At 34.1% G+C, this 23,826-nt stretch overlaps 3 protein-coding genes across 4 annotated transcripts; 1 reads left to right on the top strand and 2 right to left on the bottom strand.

Moving 5' to 3' along the window:
- The first annotated feature begins 1,250 nt into the window (after positions 1–1,250).
- LOC134266034 (bifunctional 3'-phosphoadenosine 5'-phosphosulfate synthase-like) lies at positions 1,251–11,850 on the top strand. 2 transcript variants are annotated; one of them, XM_062748264.1, is made up of 12 exons: positions 1,251–1,366; positions 4,361–4,711; positions 7,054–7,192; positions 7,325–7,443; positions 8,197–8,310; positions 8,463–8,574; positions 8,794–8,999; positions 9,182–9,313; positions 9,423–9,552; positions 9,815–9,957; positions 10,121–10,246; positions 10,834–11,850. In XM_062748264.1, exons 1-12 carry the CDS (start codon positions 1,346–1,348, stop codon positions 11,071–11,073), a joined length of 1,833 nt encoding a protein of 610 aa, XP_062604248.1. In that variant the 5' UTR covers positions 1,251–1,345; the 3' UTR covers positions 11,074–11,850. The 2 variants fall into 2 exon arrangements, with proteins under 2 accessions (XP_062604248.1, XP_062604247.1); XM_062748263.1 differs by lacking the exon at positions 1,251–1,366 and adding an exon at positions 2,706–2,883.
- Positions 11,851–12,325: 475 nt separating this feature from the next.
- On the bottom strand, positions 12,326–14,530 carry LOC134266033 (uncharacterized). Its single transcript, XM_062748261.1, has one exon. The coding sequence runs from the start codon at positions 14,528–14,530 to the stop codon at positions 12,500–12,502; it is 2,031 nt and encodes a 676-aa protein (XP_062604245.1). The 3' UTR covers positions 12,326–12,499.
- A 3,327-nt stretch (positions 14,531–17,857) lies between these two features.
- On the bottom strand, positions 17,858–20,826 carry LOC134266035 (uncharacterized). The gene is given in 3 exon segments (XM_062748265.1): positions 17,858–18,006; positions 18,118–20,084; positions 20,801–20,826. Coding segments are annotated over 3 exon segments (2,142 nt in total).
- Positions 20,827–23,826: the final 3,000 nt, after the last annotated feature.

Here is a 23,826-nt window from a genome sequence, read left to right as displayed (position 1 = left end):
TTTTATTTTTTTTTATATCCCCGCTTGAAAAGCGGGAGGGTATATAGTAATCAGGATGTCCATCCATCTGTCCGACCTCCCATTTGCCTGTACATTTGTTTGTTCGTTTGTTACGCTTTTGGGTACCCATCTCTTATCCGCAACTTCTCTTATACCACTGAATGAAATATAATGAGACTTTCAAAGAATCTTAATTATTACATATTGCCATTGTGCACCTCCTATTTTACTTTTTGATCCAACACATATTTCGGGTTTCCCATAGCAAAACATGGACAGTGCTATTATATTAGTATGGTTGGCGGGGGTATCATTTAGTGAGTTTATAGCTCACATCAGCACCTCTTGTTTAACATAAGTCTGCACAAAGTGCTTTCTTTTTTCTGGGTGAGGACCTTGGGGTCAGAAAATAGACTTGTCACCAGATTTAAGAGGTGTGCATGCAGTTGTAATATTTCGAAGTCATGTTCTAGATTTTGTTCCACATCTCGTTTTTAGGTCAGATAACAGTGTAAACTCAGTCTAGTCATTTAGAGTGTATGGAATTAATATACTTATTTGTTTGTGCTAATATCCAAAGCACATCAATCTGTAAAATTCAAATAAAAATTTCCTGTCAAGTTCTCTATATATGGAGCCAGATGAATTTTACTTCCAATATAACACATTGGTAAAATTAATAAATGGGAAATTAAATCTTGCTTAGTTTTAAATTAATTGATAAAAAAAGTATTTTGTGGTCTTCTTCAAATGTTTCGAATCTTTGACTTTCTATTTATTTTTTAACAATCACATTCATCAATCATATTTTACTGATTAGCGGGACTAGCTTTAAGTGTAGCCTGCATGTTGTTGTTGATTCAGGGTGACTTACAGACCTGACACTGTGCTTTAATGTTTCCTCATTTGTCAAAGTATGACAGGCCCAGACCCTACACCTAGAAATGATGCAAGTTTGACAGAAAGTTCAGATTACAGTTATACAATCCTTTAATTTGATCTCAATTTTAATTAGCTTTAACATGTTTATTAATTTAGTCATGTAAATGCAATGCAGCTCTTTGACCCTGCACTGCAAAGACAAAAATTTTCAAAGATTAAAAAAATGACTGACTAGAATTTTTCACTTAACCATATTGTAACTCCTGGTGTGACCTCATAGTATGATTTAGGTTACATTAATGATGTAACAGGGGAGGAATTAGACTGTTTACTCTGATATTAACAGAGATGTTCTGAATAATTGTCTTCAGGTATAAATACCAAGCAAATCTGTCAAAAAACAACATAACTATCTAGTTAGACCATAAAAACTTCATCAAAGCTACAAAAACATTCCTCCAGCATGGATTTCCGCAGGTTTAATGTAAGTCCTTCATTTATTTCTTTGTTAACTTAGTATTTATCTTTTCTAATATAATATCTTGTTTTTAAAAAAAATATACATCTGGTTATGTATTTACTGCACAGAATATGGAGCAAAATCCATTTATGGATTAAAGGACGTTTCTCTACATACGTGTCACCAGATTCATCAATTTGGCTCCTTTATTAAGCTTTATTAAGCTCAATTGTGGGTGACATTCATATGAAAACACTGAAGGCGTGTTTTAATCAATTTTTTTGCTTTTCTCAGCTTTTCAGATATTTACCTGATATTTGATTAAGTTCATGAAATGTGTTTAAATCTGATTAGGATGACCTTTGCTCTTCATTATATTCTAATAGCAGGCTAATTTGGATGACATTTACCTTTAGTTAGTGGTACATGTACAGAATGTAAAATTTGTAATAATTTGTAAACGTTTTGTTTTCCCCCATAGGGCCATAATTCTGAGAAATCTCAATTTCTGTACAATGCATATATGGAAAATTTAACACAGACAGAATTCTTATATTGCCTTTATATGCCTTAAATGTTTTCACAGAAAATTTGTGACCACGTTTAATGTCGTTTATAGCATAAATTAATATCATTAGGAAAAGAGAACTTCTACAGTACACCTTCTTAATGTATTGACACTTGTCTCGAGTTTAAAATTGTCAATAATGAAAGAAGAATTGAGTCTGTTAGGGATGATTATCAGGCCAGCTAAGTGAGGGGTCCTAATTGATATGATCATGCCACAAACCATATGATTTTTTTTATGGGGGGGGGGATATTTTATGATAAATTTATTTACTTATATGAATTTGGTCTGGACTGTGAGAGCATTAACGTCTATGTACTAGGATATTTACTAGGATAACCTAATTGATTATCTTATGTTGATAACAATTTATTTTACACATCAGTAGAGCAGGGGGGGATGTATCAAATATTATCTCACACAACTATACCTATATAGGTAACTATAGATATATATACTTAATACTGAGCAAATCAGGACCTTGACCTTTTTTGACCCCCTTATAAATGTCAGTCAAAATCTTGGTATTCACTCCAGAAATTGAAAGTTCTGTGGTCAATCTAGTCATTTCACATTTAGCCCCTTCCCTCAATCCATTATAATTTTTGTTTCACCCATGGGGAATCTCAATTTAAAATTTATACATTGACTGATAAATGATACCAATTTTTTTCAGTGTTAGGTGCAATGCAAATATGCACAGTCTAGATGACTAATTAAGAGTCATCAAAGCGTAACAGGCCATTTCAGTATACTCCTTCTCTCCTATGTATATATAGTACAGAGTATAAACATTTAGCCATGTGTAAATCGAGGTCATAGATCTCCCACAGAACTCTTCGTACCTCCGATTTTTTCTTTCACTTGACAGCTTGTTTAAGTGTGGATGTAAAATTGTATTCGTGGCATTCCTTGAAGTTCATTCAGTGTAGGATAGATCTGTCTGACAATGTCGGAGAAAATTTCTCACAGCGTAAGTCTATCTCAGAAAAAAATCAATACACCTTTATTTCTCACCTTTACAAGTTTTATTAAATTGCTTTTAGGAGTCTGTAGGATTTCTGAGTTTTAACCATTTAATTTTTTACCTATTAATGAGGAAACACTTAAAAATTCACAGAAATAGTTAAACTTAATTTGTTTTTTTTGTACGTTAGAAGGGAAGGCTACAGATGTAGTTTATCTGAAGAACTCAGTAATGTTCGGAATCCATTAAACATTCTTTTTAATGTATAACGTGTGTATTGATTTCAGGGTATTGCTTCACTACAGGAGAAGTTCTAAAGTTCTCTAAGAGACTACCTAGCTAAAGTACACTTTGTAATAAGAGTTCAGTTGAATCCCTCTCTTTACAGCCTCATATGATTAACTTAAGTTTTAATTTAATTGACCTCTTTTAATGTAAGGGGGGTCTACAGGTTTATATGTTTGTTTTTGGAATGTTTTCTTTCCTAATGAAAGGTTGATCATTTCAGTACAGGCTTGGGGTTGGATTTCATCTTTTTTTTACAGTTCACCTTCAGGTCATAAAGTTGTATGATGTATTTAAAGTAAAAAGTGTGGTAGATGAATTAGGATAGAGACTGTGTTTATTTTGTATTGAGCTCAAGCAGGATCAGCATCCAGATCATTTGTTGAGAGTCTGTGTAAATCCACAACCTCTGTAATATCTCTTTAGGACAGTACACTTCAAAAGCTTAAAATATAAAACTCTCCTTGAGAATTATAGTTGAAGGGTATGATTAATTGTGCACTTTACCTTTCAAATTTTAGGTCATACACAGACTCATTCAGACAATACAGAGGCTCAACATGATTAAACAAGATATACTTTCTATTTTAGGCTGTACAGAGGCTATGGGTACATGATTCAACATAATACACTTTCTATTTTAGGCTGTACAGAGGCTTTGAAGGGTACATGATTCAACATGATACACTTTCTATTTTAGGCTCAGAGGCTATGAAGGGTACATGATTCAACAAGATATACTTTCTATTTTAGGCTGTACAGAGGCTATGAAGGGTACATGATTAAACAAGATACACTTTCTATTTTAGGCTGTACAGAGGCTATGAAAGTACATGATTCAACATGATACACTTTCTATTTTAGGCTATACAGAGGCTCTGAAGGGTACATGATTAAACAAGATATACTTTCTATTTTAGGCTGTACAGAGGCTATGAAGGGTACATGATTAAACAAGATACACTTTCTATTTTAGGCTGTACAGAGGCTATGAAAGTACATGATTCAACATGATACACTTTCTATTTTAGGCTATACAGAGGCTATGAAAGTACATGATTCAACATGATACACTTTCTATTTTAGGCTATACAGAGGCTATGAAGGGTACATGATTAAACAAGATACACTTTCTATTCTAGGCTGTACAGAGGCTCTGAAGGGTACATGATTAAACAAGATACACTTTCTATTTTAGGCTGTACAAAGGGCCACAAATGTGGCATTCCAGAAACACCATGTCACGAGGGACAAGCGAGGGAAGGTCCTGGGAGCCAAGAAAGGATTCCGGGGGTGTACAATATGGCTGACAGGTCTGTCGGGGGCAGGGAAGACCACAATTTCGTTTGCCCTGGAGGAGTACCTGGTCAGTCAGGGGATTCCTGCCTACAGTCTGGACGGGGACAACATCAGGACCGGGCTCAACAAGAACCTGGGCTTCACCCCTGAGGATCGCGAGGAAAACATCCGCCGAATCTCTGAGGTCGCCAAACTGTTCGCTGATGGTGGCATCGTGTGTATCACTGCCTTCATCAGCCCCTTTAAAAAGGTAGGTCATCTAGTGTCAAGTGTTAGCACTGGCAGTGGTTTGTACATGTAGTAGATTGTACTTAATCATGTGTTGTCAAGCACTGGTTTATTGAGGACCCATTCAGCATTACTAATACCCGTGGATTGTTTATTAAACAAATAAGTGTAAAGCTGTTCATGAAGGTTTCATTGAGAAAAAATATATTTGTTACCAAATAATTTATTTGATGAATAGGGAAAAAAACTATCTAATACGAGAAGAAGACAAGGAAGATCTTTTGTTTCTTTTGAGGATAATTTAAATTGTTTGTTTTCCAAGAAATAGAGCTACAAGAATAACTTTTATCATGAATGTTTCAAGTGGTTCTTAACATCTAATGGTGAGAAATGATTAATCATATTATGGTATGAGGGTGCTTATAAAATTCTTTGAAGACTATATAGCTTGTGTATCTGTTTACTGGTTTCTTTTTTTTTGAAAAGGGCATTGTAGCATGGGGATTGACTATAACAAGCTGTGGCTTCTAAGTATACATATATTGATGTAATAGTTCAGTTATTTTATAAAGTACATGTAATTACTAATTTAGGGCAGTGAGTCACAGACACCAGATCCTCTACCCTAGTTCAGATACAGCATGTAGACCTGGTAGTGCTGATAATTATACGTTATGGAACTCAGCTGATTTAAAAGTTATCTGTCAAATATTTTCTACTTGTCTTATTATCAAAGCCTAAAATTTTTTAGTTGTCATGCTCAACTTGTTCAAATTGCAGTGTTTTATAGTAAGTGGAATACTAAGGAGGGAGAACACATGGTCACAACTGTTTTAATCGTGTTACCACACAGTTATTGTCAAGCTTAAAAATTTATTTTATACTACAGTGGAGCCTCATTTATCCAGAAGCTTTGGTTCCTAGTCAATTTGTCCGGATATGTGAAGCGTCCGGATACCTGAATCACCAGTTAAACAAAACAATATAACAATTAAAAATTCTGTCCCAATGAAAAAGCGTCCGGATACTGAAGCATCTGGATATCTGGGGTCCGGATATCTGAAGGTCCACTGTAATTGAATGCTTAGATACAGAACCTGTCCTGGTAGCTCAGGATAATAAAAAGAGAAATTCTAATGGAAGTTTGTAAAACAGTTTGATAAAACACATTATCAAAAGAATATCTGATATGTTTTATGACCTACATTTACGAAGGTTGTCCCAGAAAAATTTGAACTTTTTAAATATTTCAAATACAACTGTACTATTCAATCTCAAAATGAACAATTTTTTGCATGCTGTTGGAAAATGACCTTTTTGTTATTTTGACAAAATATTATAGGCCTGTGATGTCATATGCATTTAAAGATGGCATTTAAATGGTGTTAATTATCAGTAGTCAGTGCACAACAATTCTTTGTCTTCTACAAATAGCCTTGTCAATAAAGTTTTGTTATCAGTTATACGGAAAGATGGTGTCACAAACTTTACCTACATAAATGCTCTATAATTTGGTGAACAAGTACTCGTGTTTAAAAATTCATGTATTGGACATCATCAATGACAAATATATGACAATATGTGCCAAAGCACTTTCAACAAGCATTCTGAGAGTATTGCATAAGCAAAACATGTCCCCTACCAGATTCTCTTTTCTCTTTAAGATACAAGCTCATTTGCAACATTAATATAGTGCATCGCAAACCCGTTTGTAATCCCAATTATAAAAAATTAAAAATGCCCTAATTCTGTCAAAAATCAATGACGCCAAATGAAATTCAAACTTGATCTGTAACTCTTCAAGATACACTCACATACCAAAAATCAGCTCAATGTCTTCAAGCATTTAGAAAAAAAAAAGCGGAAAACCAAGTGGGACAGGCTGACAGGGACAGGTTGACAGACAGACAGACTCAGCTGAATCCTACATGTATAGTCCCCTCCGGTTTCACTGGTAGGTGACTAATCAGACATTGTTAAAAATGGTGACATTGAGCGGTAATGTGGAGCACCAAACTATCAAGCAGCACTATGTTGAGCAGGATAGGACTCCTATACATAGGGAAAAGAGATGTTAACGATTTAAAAACACAAACATAATATGGGAAACAGGTTCATATCTAGTTTAAGGTGTGTTAGGTTGACTTTAAGGTGTGTTAGGTTGACTTGACTGGTTTTCCAAAAGAAGAGAATAGACCACTTATTTAGAGAAATATCATGGATTTATAAATTTTCTCAAAATTATCACTGTATGATCATGATGATATTTTAGACTAGCGTTTATCATATTAAAGATGTTTAAGGTATATATGAAGTGCCAAAATATTTCCAATCTATGAGAAATCTTAATGACTTATTTTATAGGATCGTGAGCGTGCCCGAGAACTCCACGAGGCCGCGGGACTGAAGTTTGTGGAGTGTTTTGTAGACACGCCAATCGAGGTCTGTGAACAACGTGATGTGAAGGGATTGTACAAGCGAGCGAGAGCCGGCGAGATCAAAGGTCAAATATATACCTATATACAGCAGTTTATAAAGATTTTAGTTATGTACAAAGCACTAAAAACTTTCAAAAGTCTTACACAGAAAATCTCTCTCTTTCTCTCTCCCTGACATATCTCACTCTGTGTTGTAGGGTTTACCGGAGTAGATCAAGCCTATGAGGGCCCAGATAATCCTGAGGTGGTTCTGAAGGCCGGCAAAGAGACAGTGGATGAGTGTGTACAGAACATTGTGTCTCATCTCGTGGATATAGTGAGTAGTTTATAAAAATCAAAACTCCACATCTTGTGGATATAGTGAGTAGTTTACAAGACTCAAAACTCCACATCTTGTGGATATAGTGAGTAGTTTATAAAAATCAAAACTCCACATCTTGTGGATATAGTGAGTAGTTTACAAGACTCAAAACTCCACATCTTTGGATATAGTGAGTAGTTTATAAAAATCAAAACTCCACATCTTGTGGATATAGTGAGTAGATTATAAAAATCAAAACTCCACATCTTGTGGATATAGTGAGTAGTGTACAAGACTCAAAACTCCAGGTCTAGGTTAGAACCATTGGACGTCAAATGACCTCAGCATCCCTACCCCTAAGCCCCTTACACTGATATCACAGACGGCAAAGATGATGTATTGCTTTAAAACTTTAACGAAATTTTTAAAAGCAATACTGTAAATCACGTTTTATTCGCGAGAACTTAATTTTCGCGCAATTACGCGAGACAATGAGCTTGCGAAAATTTAATTCTCACGTTTAAGAGTATTCCTTAAGATTATATAGAGGAAAAACAACAATTCGTGAAAATTATGTCTCGCTAATAAAGAGTCAATGACTATCTCGCGAAAATAAGGTGTTGCAAAAATTTAGTGATCTACAGTAATTAAAATAATATATTGTACTGTTATTCTAAGACAGATATATTAAAATTTCCTAGCCAATCATGACTGAATTTCATGTCTTTCACTGCCTTATTAAGACAATGAATTTGATTAATTTTGTAGGAGGTGGTACCAACAGGAGCTGTACAGACCGTCAGGGAGTTGTTTGTCCCGGAAAATCGGATCGAGGTCACCAGGGCAGAGGCGGAGCAACTACCAGCCCTCAATATCAACAAGGTAGGGGGGTCAGATCAACAATAATGGAGTCAAATCTACATCAACTAGGACTTAAATTATTAAATGACCCCTTTAATATTCTTTTATGTATTACAGGAGATGCATTGTAGTCTATTGATATTTCATATATACTGTATACTTTACTGTTTCAGCTGGATTTGGAATGGACCCAGGTTCTATCGGAGGGCTGGGCCACCCCCCTTAGTGGCTTTATGAGGGAGAGAGAGTATCTACAGAGTCAACACTTTGGCTGTTTGTTGGATGGTATGTCACAATAAAACCACAAACAAACAATGAGAGTAAAAACTAATTTACAGAGATTTAATGAGAAAGGTCATCTTTCCTGTGAAATTTTTAGGAAGTAATTAATATAAAGTTGATTTAGATTTTATTTAAAGTGTCGGTCAAGAGCATAACTATTGTAAAGTGGTACAGTCCAGAAATTTACTTTAACACTATATTACCATTATCTTCCTGTATTAGGTGGAGTGACCAACCAGTCGATCCCGATCGTTTTGCCTGTGTGTACGGAGGATAAAGAGAAGCTAGACGGATGTGCCGCCTTAACTCTGAAATATGAGGGCAACAGTGTGGCCATCTTGCGTAATCCCGAGTTTTATCCCCACAACAAAGAGGAGCGCTGCTGTAGACAGTTTGGCACCAGTCACAGAGGTCACCCATATGTCAAGGTCAGCTGAAGGTCACTTTATAAAAGTAACTCCATGAAGAGGAAATTTTACAAATTATATTTACTGATTATTAACTGCTTGATGTGTACAGATAATATTTATCTTAATGTCTACCACTTGTTGTGTACAGATAAGTTCCTTATGGTTCCTATTTGTAATTTTTGTATACATGTTGTGTACAGATGATCTATGAGAGTGGAGACTGGCTTGTTGGCGGGGACCTGGCTGTGATAGAGAGAATAAGATGGAATGATGGACTGGACGAATACAGACTCACCCCAATGGAGCTACGCAACAAGTTCAGAGAACTAGGGGTACGTCTTAACTCATAACAGTGTTATACTATTACTTGAAAGAAGTATGAAGCAATTTTTTTTTGAAAGAGTCAGACATGTTGAGCTAAAAAAACATTTTACTTTACAGGCTGATGCAGTATTTGCTTTCCAACTACGCAATCCTATACACAATGGTCACGCCTTACTGATGGCCGACACAAAACGTAGACTGTTAGAGAAAGGGTACAGCAAGCCTGTGCTACTCCTACACCCATTAGGTAAGTCCATATCTATCACTTAACATAGGCTGTTAGAGAAAAGCTCCTACATCCACTGGGTAAGTCCATATTTATCTAGGTAAAGTGATATTACACTGGGTACAGTCATTTCAGTTGTTTTAATAGAGATTTTCAACATTGTAAATAATGTTTATTAGAGCTTTGCTTGAACAAGTCCTATAGAAATCACATTGTCCCTCTCTGATTAAGAGTATCTGTGGTCCATTATTCAGTGTCTTTAAGTCTTTGTGATGCCTTACAGGTGGGTGGACAAAGGATGATGATGCGCCATTACCTACACGCATGAAGCAACACAAAGCTATACTAGACGAGAAAGTCCTAGATCCAGACTCTACAGTCCTAGCCATCTTCCCATCTCCAATGATGTACGCAGGGCCAACAGAGGTACATAAAATACACTGAAATTATCAGAATCTGTGAATATTTGAGCCTACAGGCACTTGTATGAATATGAAGTTCTTGAGGTATTTAGAAGTACAGCAGTACTTCTAATGATTGAAGTTATAGAACTTACCAAATTTGATCAAAGTTCTGATTTTTTGACCAGGTACAGTGGCATGCTAAAGCCAGGATGTCAACTGGGGCTAACTTCTACATAGTGGGGCGTGACCCTGCTGGCATGCCTCACCCTGATGGTACAAGAGATCTATTTGATCATACACATGGGGCAAAGGTGAGATTAATTAAAAGTCAAATTTTGTTAATCCCTGTTTCAATATACATATATGATTTACCAGTTTTTCTCTGAAAACCTCAACTTCACTGATTATTTTTCATGATTTAGGAAACATTTAATTTAATACCTAATAAAAATGATGCTTTTCAGTGAGAAATATTTGCAAGAAAAAGAAAGTTACAAAACTCAATGTATTTTCAAACACAAATAAAAGTTGATTTACAGTATACTTTAGAAGTACTTTTTTCCGTGTGGTATTAATTTACGCTATGTATGTGGTCATACATTTTCTGCGGAAATTTGTCCAAGCGTACTTAATATAAATGTAAGGCATATAGGGACAATCTAGAAAATCCGCGTAATTTTCTACCCGCGAATGTAACAGAAATTGAGATTCCATGGAATTATAACCCTGTGGAAAAAAGTACGTCTACAGTATATATGCAGCTACTATATTTTCTAAGAAACTTGTGTTCAGTTACATGGAATAGGATTTTTTTTCCGGCCTTTCCCCAAATACCTTTTAGTTTTTTACTATAAACTACTGGATGTCAGTTAACAGATTTTTCTTATTTTCTTCACAGGTTTTGACGATGGCACCAGGGTTAACACAATTAGAAATTGTTCCCTTCAGAGTGGCAGCATATAACACTAAACTAAAACAGATGGATTTCTTTAACCCAGAACGTAAGGAGGACTATGATTTTATATCGGGGACTCGTATGAGAAAGCTGGCTAGGGAAGGCCAGAACCCTCCCGACGGATTCATGGCTGCTAAGGCCTGGAAAGTCCTGGCCGAGTATTATCAGTCTGTTAAAGAATAACAGGAAGTGACATCATCCCACAACAGGAAGTAGGGACCACTAATTGTAATTTTAGTCGTTTCTTCCTGCAGGGACCAATGTCTTTATAAATAATTATTTTTTTTGTTGAATTTATTATATATTTTTTATTTATTTATATTTTATGAGCAAATTATTTGAATTTACATTATCTTTCTTATACCAAAAAATATATTATTATGAAAAATATTAATTTTTAAAAAAAAATCACTTTTATGATAAATTTTACTTTTTTCCTTTACTGAATGTTGGATAGTTATTACTGTTATTCAATGGTTATTAATTGTAAGCAAATATTATTTAGTAGCATTGATAAATTTATTTTTTAGGTATAAAATATACATATTTAACATGTTTAATGACACTGCATGTGGCTACTGCATACATAAGGTTGAATGGGATTGGGTTGATTTAAAAACTTTTTTTGTACATGGGCTTTTTAGGAATTTTTTTAGACTTGTCATTTTTCAGTGTGGGAAACATCATACATGCCTAGGTTGTAAATTGTATGATTTATAAGTGTTTTGCCTTTTTTGTCTGATATATAATACCTGAGTATTATTATGATTATACTGAATACCTGACCAATGTCTGTGTTTTGTGTTATGTACAGTATTTGACCTTGTTTACCAGGTAATTTTTATTGTTTACTACACCGGATCTACGGCTGCTGTTTAACTGTATACTGGGAGAGATAAGTGTTACAAACATATATAAAGATTATATAAACCAGAGGGATCAATAAAGTACTTAAATTAATTATTGTCTTGTCTTTTGATTATTAATTGCAAAGATTAAAATAGAAAAATGTATTCTTTTCTTTTTATTATAGTTGAATATAGTGAATCATCACAGAAATGTTTATTTTGTCGTCTTTTTGAAGATGTCGTACGTACATAAACAGAAGTATTTCTTAACAAAAACAAATGGCATATTGGACTAAACACCATGACAAAGAATGCATAAAAGTTGTGCCAGGGGGATGAAATCAAACCCCCACAACTCAATTTGTAAGCATCTAAACACTAGGTTCCAGTGAGCTGCCAACGGGTAAAACAATAGTGTAACAATGGTAGATATGGAACTTTATTTTAAGAATGGAGTTGGTGCAATCTTTTGAACTTTCTCTTTCTATAAATTTTGTCTTTTACTGGGCCCAAAATTGGAATTAATAACCACATCTCATCTTATAGATTATAAATGGTAACATGTGAAAATAAACACATTATTATATTTCATTTATTCTACCCATTTTGAGATTCCATTGACAAATGTCCTGTATTCTCATATGTATAGCTATTTGTATTTTGTTGTGTGGTTCTTGTCTGAGAGATTGTTGGTATGAGTATAGAGCAGACTGGAGATTTCCTGTTGACAGATCCCCAGAATCTGCCATATTATATATTATTCATATAAATAAGTTTACAAACAACAATTGACTGAAATAAAGTCTGTACAACAATATAATAATTCTGATAATTGTAGCTGTGTTTATATTACTGTAGTGTTCTTGTCTGAGAGATTGTCTGTATGAGTATAGAGCAGCCTGGAGGTTCCCTGTCACCTGTTGACAGATCCCCAGAATCTGCCATGATATGTCCCTGAGACGTATATCTAGAATATAGCTGTGATCATAGTGAACTAGGGTCTGTAGTTCATGAAGAGCTATTTGAACTCTTTCTGTGTCAACATGTCGGTAGCACAAGATCTCTAGCATGTGTAACAGTATAAAGGGTGGGATAGCTAAAAACTGCAATTTCTTCTGTAGACTAGACCATTGTTCTGGTATCAACTCACTGATGTAATGGATTTTACTATAAAGGTTGATATCCCATGCAAAAGCATGCCTCATCTTTGTGGGCCAGGACTGTCCCCCTATAGCATCTGTATACATCTCTACACCTAAATTCCTACACATCACATATGGCTGTGCTAATTTGATCTTCATTATCTTAATAACAGATAAAGCTTCCATGTATCTAAGTTTCTTGTAATAATACATGGCTATGTACATCATATCACTAATAAAACCAAACTTGGAAGCTAGTTTCAGCATGTGAATGGAGATTTTGTCAGCATTATACCTCAATTTATTTTTCTGTGTACAGGTTTTGATGTGTAATTTGAAAGCAAGATTCTGAAGGACAGAAGCTGTAAGTTTCTGTAACATAAGAATGCTGTACTGTGTGGGGAAGGGTGACCCTATATACGCGCCTATCATCTGTTCTATTGAATGTAGACAGGTGATGAAATTTTGTAGATTTAATGAGTGGAGTGTGTCCCTGTCATGTATTTCTTTAAATAAGCATACATCAAATTCAGCTTCAGAAGTCAGACTTTGTTCATCTGTACAAATGATGAGTCTCGGGTTTTGAAGGACTTCTTCTATATCTGACTTAATGGAGGGACTGTGTAGCAGGAATGCTAAACCCTTCTCATACAATCTATACAGTCTAATAAATAGTTGATGTTGTTTGTCGCCATGAATTTTACTCAGAAACATGTTGTTGTCTGGAATGAAAAAGTTAGGACAGATCCCCTCATACACCCATTTGAGGATGAGTTTAAAACAGACCCAGAAACACTCCAGGAGATTTTGTGGACACCATTGAGGTATTATATTTTGTTGAATAACCCAGAAAACTGCTGTCTTCATGTGATAGGAACACAGTAATTTATCATCATCACCTACTCCATTGTTAATTATTTCTGTTAAGAACAATTTAAATAAGCCATAGGTTAAGAATTGACAGTGATTCATTGCATACACTAGTTTTTGTTCTGCCAGAGAGAAAGAAATTCTCCATTCATGGTCTTCATGACTTCCTAGCTTATGTCCAATTGCTACAAAGTGACATCCATTTTTTACTATATCATCAACAACATGAGGCTCGGGCCATGAGTGACATCTGTCTATCCATGAGGAGGCAGATGGAGGCCAAAAGGCACTGACAAAACAGTTGGCATAATCATACTCTGTTGTTCCAAACATTCCACTGGCACAGGGTCCATGTTGGGATGTGTTAAGTGGAAATGCAGAACACGTGATTTGTCTGTATTGAGAACTAGAAATATAATATTTATAATTCATTTTAACACTTGGTGACAGTAGATATAACAAAGTAAATCCTGGTGGACTATCAGAACGGTCACAGAGGATCAGTGTCTGTCTGTTTGTGTTGTAATACTGAGACTGTGATAATTCCCAGATCACACGATGATTATTTGGCCATATCATAATGTCCATATCTGATTCTTTCAGTCTAAATCCTTCTCTGCGACTTCCACTTAACATACTGCACTCTCCACTTATTATTTGATGTTGTATCATTCCACTGACGTCCATAAGATCTCTCCTCATGGCCACATGTTGTGAGGTCCCCACTTTACGACACAATCCTACAAACACTGACTTTGATATATTCTGAATGGCTGTCATACTGGAAATAACGAAAGGCAAATTCAATATAAATCTAATACAGTTTGTCACTTTAGTAATTAAAGTAAAATTATCATAGATAAATCTATTTATATTTTCTCCAATATGCAGTGTAATTTCATCTTATTAATAAAAAGAATTATTTACATCAACCATTTGTTTTCAACTTAATATCATTCAAATTTCGAAGAATAAAAAAAAGAAGATTAAACAAATGAAAACTTAACAAAGTTGTCAAGTAATATGTCCATATATTTCATTTCACACTAAAATATCTAGAAATTTTCCGCTTGCCTGATCATGACAAGAAGTATAAGGTCAGAGGGGATGCTCCCTCCCCCATGGCACCTGATCCCACCTCTGTTATTTTTAGAGTCCCCGTTTATGTAAATTTCAAAAGTACTTTTGAGCTTCGTTATCTTCTTAAAGTTAAATGCAATCATTCGAATTACCAGAGTTGTTACAAAAGTTGTTATCTTTAACACTGTATCGTTCATTCCGATACATTATACAGGGGTAATTTTAGAACATTAAGTAAAAAACAATAGACCACCATATTGGTTTCATTTCTAAATATATAACAAACAGAACTGTAACAAAATACATGTATATATTTAAGAATACTTTAAAATGACAAAACAGCATTTTCCAAAACATTTTGAAAGACTTTCTAAGTTAGAAATTATCAACAAAATCTAAAACTTACATTTCTGAAGTTCTAATGGAATCCATTTTGAGCAAACTTAAGGTAGAGAGAGTATCAAGTTAATGCGCCAGCTGCATCAAATCAAAGTATAAACAAAAATCAATTTATACAGGGAAATGTTCGTCAATTGATTGATGTAGGAAGTATAGTTACATTATTGTTTGAGTGTTTTAATTTTTTTAGATTTTGTTTTAAGTGTCTATTGCCATTATGTACGAGTTTTTCGTCGTAGTTTATGAAATTAGAAGATAACGAACAGTTACTAGTATAAATGTCAAATTGAAATAAATTAAAACAATACAAATTTGAAACTGAGAAAAACAAGGATCACTAAAACATCAGAGATGGGATCACGTGCCGTGGAGGAGAAAGCTTCCCTACCAAACAATCACACCCGTCGTATGCATGTTGCCATGATCGGAGGAATGGGAATTAAGTATAAAACAATGCATGGCGTAAAAGTTTGAATGAAAAACAGTAAGTCAACATTTGACTTAATGATAGATTGTGTTTACTAACAATACTTATTGATTTTAAAACTTGTATTCAGAGCATGATCTTGAATAGCGAATTAGTTGGAAGACATACTAGTATACATGTACAACATATGTAGATGATATCGGAATATTGTACTAAATAAATAAGGAAAGTTGGCGTTAGAAAAGTTAAAGTCATGATCTTGAGTAGGGAATTAGTTGGGAGACATATACATGTACAACATATGTAGATGATAGCGGAATATTGTACCACATAAATATAAGGAAAGTTGACGTTAGAAAAGTTAAAGGCATCTCGCTTGTCATACAATTTAGTTTTTAGTTGGCCTTTGTCGTCTGTAGTCAGTAAAACATCCAAATATGAAGCCGATATGGAAGAATCAGTGGTGTCTTTTAATTCAAGTCTACTGGGGAGTTGACATATAATGCAAACTATTGCTAATTGATAAATAAATCATCGATATATCTGACTGTTTGGTTGAAGGCCATGACATGTGTTTTCTTCTTCTGATGTAGAAGTTTTTGAATAAATTCTGCTTCATACGAATGTAAAAACAGGTCGGCAAATAAGGGAGCACAATTAGCTCGCATTGGAATTCCAACAGTTTGTAGTTTCCGGATACGAGGTTGAGTTTATAGTATAGAGGGGATACTTATCTTTTCATTATTTACAGAATTACACGGGGGTGCCTATGGTTTTCACGATGGCACCAGGGTTAATGCAGTTAGAAATTGTTCCCTTCAGAGTGGCAGCATATAACACTAAACTAAAACAGATGGATTTCTTTAACCCTGAACGTAAGGAGGACTATGATTTTATATCGGGAACTCGTATGAGAAAGCTTGCCAGGGAAGGCCAGGACCCTCCCGATGGATTCATGGCGCCTAAGGCCTGGAAAGTCCTGGCCGAGTATTACCTGTCTGTTAAAGAATAACAGGAAGTGACATCATCCCACAACAGGAAGTAGGGGACCTCCTCCATCTATAAACCACAAAGTGTAATTTTAGTCGTCTCTTCCTGCAGGGACCAATGTCTTTATAAATAATTTCTTTTTTGTTGAATATATTTTATATCTTTATATGTTTATATTTTTGAGCAAATTGTATAAATTGACATTATTTTTCTTCTACCGTGATAGATATTCTTATGAAAAATATTAATTTAAAAAAAATCACTTTTATATAAAACGTTTTCCCTCCACTAAAGGTTGAAATTACTGTTATTCAGTGGTTGTTAATTATAAGCAAATATTATTTAATTTCATTGATAAATTTATTTTTTATGTATTTACATATTTAACATGCTTAATGACATTTCATGTGGCTATTGTATGCACAAGGTGGATTTGGATTGGGTTGCCTAAAAAACTGTTTTTGTATGTGGGAATTTATAGGTTTTATTTTTTATAGACTTGCTAATATTTTTCAGTATGGGTAACATCGTACATACCTAGGTCGTAAATTGTATAATTTATAGATGTTTTGCCTTTATGTCTGATATATCTTACCTGAGTATTATTATGATTATACTGTACACCTGACCATGGTCTATGTTTTGTTTTATATACAGTATTTGACCTTGTTTACCAGGTAAGTTTTATTGTTTACTACACCTGATCTACCGCTGCTGTTTACCTGTATACTCCTGCGGGGAGAGACAAGTGTTACAAACAAATATAAAGATTATATAAAACCAGAGGGATCAATAAAGTACTTAAATTAAATCTCGTCTTGTCTTTTGATTATTAATTGCAAAGATTAAAATAGAAAAATGCATTTTTTTTTCCATTTTATTATAGTAGATTACAATGAATCATTACAGAAAATGTCTATTTTTTTTCATTTTTTCATCTGTTTGAAGATATCTGACATAAACAGAAGTATTTCTTAACAAAAACAAATGGCATATTGGACTAAACACCATGACTAAGAATGCATAAAAGTTGTGCCAGGGGGAAGAATCAAACCCCCATCACTCAATTTATAAGCTGCGTCTACACACTAGGTTCCAGTGACCTATCAACAGGGGTAAAACAATTGTATAACATTAGTAGATATGGAACTTTATTTTAAGAATGGAGTTGGTGCAATTTTTTGTACTTTCTCTTTCTATAAATTATTTATTTATTCCACATTTAGAGATTCCATTGACAAATTTCCCGTATTCTCATTTGTGTAGCTATTTGTATTTTGTGGTGTGGTTCTTGTCTGAGAGGTTGTTGGAATGAGTATAAAGCAGACTGGAGATTTCCTGTCTGACAGATCCACAGAATCTGCCATATTATATATTATTCATATAAATAAGTTTACAAACAACAATTAACTGAAATAAAGTCTGTACAACAATATAATAATTCTGATAATTGTAGCTGTGTTTATATTACTGTAGTGTTCTTGTCTATGAGATTGTCGGTATGAGTATAGAGCAGCCTGGAGGTTCCCTGTCACCTGTTGACAGATCCCCAGAATCTGCCATGATATGTCTCTGAGACGTGTATCTAAAATATGGCTGTGATCATAGTGAACTAGGGTCTGTAGATCATCTAGAGCTGTTTGTGCTTGCATTGTGTCTACAGATCTGCAGCACAAGATCTCTAGCATGTGTAACATTATAAAGGGTGGGATAGCTAAAAACTGCAATTTCATCTGTAGACTAGACCATTGTTCTGGTATCAACTCGCTGATGTAATTGATTTTATTAAAAAGGTTGATATTCCATGCTACAGCCTGTCTGATCTTTGTAGACCAAGACTGTCCCCCTACAGCCTCAATATACATCTCTACATCTAGATTCCTACACATCACATAAGGCTGTGTCAACTTGTCCTTGATCTTCTGAATAATAGATAAAGCTTTTATGTATCTAAGTGTCATGTAATAATACATGGCTAGGTACATCATATCACTAATAAAACCAAACTTGGAAGCTAGTTTTAGTATGGAAACGGAGATTTTGTCAGCATTATACCTCAATTTGTTTTTCTGTGTACAGGTTTCGATGTGTAATTTGAAAGCAAGGCTCTGAAAGACAGAAGCTGTAAGTTTCTGTAGCATAAGAATGCTGTACTGTGAGGGGAAGGGTGACTCTATCATCTGTTCTAAAACTTCTAATGAATGTAGACAGGCGATGCATTTTTGTGGATTTAATGTTTGGATTGTTTCCCTGTCATGTATTTCTTTAAATAAGTATACATCAAATTCAGCTTCAGAAATAAGACTTGGTTCATCTGTACAGATGATGATTTTCGGGTTTTGAAGGACTTCTTCTATATCTGACTTAATGGAGGGACTTTGTAGCAGGAATGCTAAACCCTTCTCATACAATCTATACAGTCTAATAAATAGTTGATGTTGTTTTCCGCCATGAATTTTGCTCAGAAACATGTTGTTGTCTGGAATGAAAAAGTTAGGACAGACCCCCTCATACACCCATTTGAGGATGAGTTTAAAACAGACCCAGAAACACTCCAGGAGATTTTGTGGAGACCAGTGAGGTATTGCATTTTGTTGAATCACCCAGAAAACTGCTGTCTTCATGTGATAGGAAGACAGCAATTTATCATCATTACCTACTCCATTGTTAATTATTTCTGTTAAGAACAATTTAAGTAAGCCATAGGTTAAGAATTGACAATGATTCATTGCATACACAAGTTTTTGTTCTGCCAGAGAGAAAGAAATTCTCCATTCGTGGTCTTCATGATGTCCTAGCTTATGTCCAATTGCTACAAAGTGACATCCATTTTTCACTACTTCATCAACAACATGACGATGGGGCCATTAGTGACATCTGTTTATCCATGGGGAGGCAGATGGAGGCCAAAAGTCACTGACAAAACAGTTGGCATAATCATACTCTGTTGTTCCAAACATTCCACTGGCACAGGGTCCATGTTGGGATGCATTAAGTGGAAATGCAGAACACATAATTTGTCTGTATTCAGAACTAGATACATAATATCTGTTATTCATTCTAACACACGCTTTCTGGATTCTTCTGTCCCAGCTTGGTGACAGTAAATATATCAAAGTAAAACCTGGTGGACTATCAGAACAGTCACAGAGCATCAGTGTTTGTCTGTATGTGTTGTAATACTGAGACTGTGATAATTCCCAGATCACACGGTGATTATTTGACCATATCATAATGTCCATATCTGATTCTTTCAGTCTAAATCCTTCTCTGCGACTTCCACTCAACATCATACTGCACTTTCCACTGATCATTTGGTTTTCCATTATCTCACTGATGTCCACCACATCTCTCCTCATGGCCACCAGTTGTGAGGTCCCCAGTTTACAACAAAGTCCCACAAACACTGACTCTGATACATCCTGAATGGCTGTTTTACTTGAAATGACGAAAGACAAATTCAATATATATCAATCTAACACAGTATGTGACTTAAGTCTTTAACTTAAAATTATCATAGATAAATCTATTTATATATCTTATATGCAGTGCAATTTCATCCTCTTTTTCTTAATAAAAAGAACTATTTACATCAATCATTTGTTTTCAACTTAATATCATTCAAATTTCAAAGAATAAAAAAATGAATATAACGAAGAATATATCGAGCTCAAAAAATTATTTAAAAATTCATAAACAGGGGCCTCTAAAAATATCTGAGGTGGGATCAGGTATCATGGAGGAGTGAGCATCCCATCTGACCTTGTACTTGTCATGATCAGGCAAACGGAAAATCTCTAGACAATTTTGCGTGAAATGAAATATATGGAAATGTTACTTGACAACTTTATTAAGTGTTGATTTGTTTAAAGAAAAATTTTAATCATTCAAATTACGAGAGTTGTTACAAAAAGTTAACATTTTTAACACTGTATCGTGCATTCAGATACATTATACAGAGGTAATTTTAAAACATAAAGTAAAAAAACAATAGACCACCATATTGGTTTCATTTCTATATATTTAGCAAACACAACTGTAAAAAAAATACATGTATATATTTTAAGAATACTTTAAAATGACAAAACAGCATTTTCCAAAACATTTTGAAAGCTTTCCTAAGTTAAAAATTATCAACAAAATCTAAAACTTACATTTGTGAAGTTCTAATGGAATCCATTTTGAGCATACTTAAGGTAGAGAGCGTATCAAGGTAATGCGCCAGCTGCATCAAATCAAAGTATAAACAAAAATCAATTTATACAGGGAAATGTCCGTCCATTGATTGATGTAGGAAGTATAGTTACATTATTGTTTGAGTGTTTTAATTTTTTAGATTTTGTTTTAAGTGTCTATTGCCATTATGTAAGAGTTTATCGTCGTAGTTTATAATGAAATTTCAAGATAACGAAGAGTTATAAATGTCAAATTAAAACCATTTAAAACATACAAATTTTAATTTGAAACTGAGTAGACAAGGGTCACTAAAACATCGAAGATCGGGATCACGTGCCATGGAGGAGAAAGCTTCCCTACTAGACAAGCACCGGCACCCGCCGTATGTATGTTGCCATAATCGGAGGAGTGGAAATTTAGTATAAAACAATACATGGCGTAAAAATTCGAATGAAAAACAGTATGTCAACATTTTACATTTGACTTAGTGATAGATTGTGATTACTAACAATATTTATGTAAGAAAAGCCTGTCTTGATTTTAAAATTTGTCGTATTCAGATATTGTTAACAATTAGTTGTGACATATTCAACATGTGTAGATGATAGCGGAATATTGTACTACATAAATATATTCAAAGTTGCTTGAAGTAGTTAAAGTGATCTCGCTTGTCAATCAATTTAGTTAATCGTTTGTATTTGTCATTGTAGTCAGTAAAACATACAAATATGAAGCAGATATGGCAGAATAAGTGTGTCTTTTGTTTCAAGTCCACTGGGATAAATCAGTTAACATCATATGCTGCATTATTTTTTAATTGATAAATACATGAATATCTGACTTTTGGGTTGTAGGCCATGACATGTGTTTTCTTCTGATGTAGTTTTTTTTAAATAAATTTTTCTGTACACGATGTAAAACAGGTCGTGCAACCTCTGATATTTTAGGAGCACAGTTAGCACTTTATTGGAATTCCAACAGTTTGTAGTCTCCGGAGACGAAATACATTTAGTATATCTGCATATAGAGGGGTCTAAAGTTTCATGTATGGCTAATATTCTTTTCGTTATTTACAGAATTAAAGAGTTAGCGTATAACCTTTATTCAAAAATTAAGTGTGTTATTTGATTGACCCAGAACGTAAAGACATCACATTTATCTCGGGAACTCTTGATGAGAAAAATTGCTAAAAAAGGCCTTGAGACCGAAGATTTACCTTAATGCCTGGAAAGTCCTCATATTAATTAGTTCACAATAATATGGAAGTGAATAAATAAACAGAAAGTAGTCTGAAACTATATTCTAATATTTATTCCATTCCTTCACGTCTTTATAAATAATTTTTTTTGTTGAATTTATTATATATTTGTTTTATTTATTTATATTTTATGAGCAAATTGTTTAAATAAGGATATGGAAATAACGATAAGTATTCTAGGACAAAAAGTTTACACAATTACAAAACATAACAGTGACAGGGTATTATGGTGGTTTAATCCTCGATGAAATGGTGACACGAGAGGATCTGCAAATTGTACACACAAAAAATGAAACCGAGTTCTTCACCCGCCGTGTGCTCATTGTCATAATCAGGAAATAACGGAAAAAATATCCAGCATCTCTTTCTGGCATTAAAAATATTGTTATGAGAAATAAAAATCAAATTTATGATTTAATTCTTCTTTTTTCATGTAAAGGACATGGGGCTTAAAATGATATAGATTGTTTCTGGTTCCTATTAAATATTATATAAATATTGCATGTAGTTGAGTGTAACATTGAAAATTTTCACACCTCGAAAACCATTGTCAACCGAGGCGCAATGTTTTTCGAGGGGTGAAAATTTTCAATGTTACAATCATCTACATGCTATATTTATTATACTATACTGAATGTTTTATACAAATACTTATAGAAGTGAACAGTGCGCGCATAAATTCTGCTCAGTTGCTGTTTTTTGGAATATCACCCATCGTCAGGCAATGTTGACTGTTGCTATGCTGGAGGGCGTGGCTTCATTATTCAGCTGGTAATAGTGTTTTTTAATAAATTTTTCTTGACCATTCAGATTCAACTAATTTACATTGAAGTATAATATTACCAAGGGGTATTTAATAGCATCAATAAATTTATTTTTTATGTATAAAATCTAACATTTTTAATGACACTGTGTGTGGCTACTGTATGCATACTGTTGAATGGGATTACAGTGTAGAATGATTAAAAAACTTTTTTATATGCGGGCCTTTTTAGGTATTTTTTAAATACTTTTTGTTAATACTTTTCAGTGTGGGAAACATCATACATACCTAGGTTGTAAATTGTATGATTTATAGATGTTTTGCCTTTATGTCTGATATATCTTACCTGAGTATTATTATGATTATACTGTACACCTGACCAATGTCTATGTTTTGTTTTATATACAGTATTTGACCTTGTTTACCAGGTAAGTTTTATTGTTTACTACACCTGATCTACCGCTGCTGTTTAACTGTATACTCCTGCGGGGGAGAGACAAGTGTTACAAACAAATATAAAGATTATATAAACCAGAGGGATCAATAAAGTACTTAAATTAATTATTGTCTTGTCTTTTGATTATTAATTGCAAAGATTAAAATAGAAAAATGTATTCTTTTCTTTTTATTATAGTTGAATACAGTGAATCATCACAGAAAATGTATATTTTGTCATCTGTTTGAAGACGTCTTTCATACATAAACAGAAGTACTTCTTAACAAAAACAAATGGCATATTGGACTAAACACCATGACTAAGAATGCATAAAAGTTGTGCCAGTGGGAAGAGTCAAACCCCCACTACTCAATTTGTAAGCTGCATCTAAACACTAGGTTCCAGTGACCTGCCATCAGGGGTAAAACAATAGTATAACAATGGTAGATATGAAGCCTTATTTTAAAAATGAAGTTTATGCAATCTTTTAAACTTTCTCTTTCTAAAAATTTTGTATTTTACTACATGCAAGCCCAAAATTGGAATA

Source organism: Saccostrea cucullata, unplaced genomic scaffold (genome assembly GCF_032062105.1).
Source record: "Saccostrea cucullata isolate Sc308-1 unplaced genomic scaffold, CSIRO_AGI_Scuc_v1 ctg10084, whole genome shotgun sequence".
In the NCBI taxonomy this organism is placed as follows: domain Eukaryota; kingdom Metazoa; phylum Mollusca; class Bivalvia; order Ostreida; family Ostreidae; genus Saccostrea; species Saccostrea cuccullata.
Note: the sequence above shows the minus strand (reverse complement) of the source record. Positions and strands in the feature narration are given on the sequence as shown.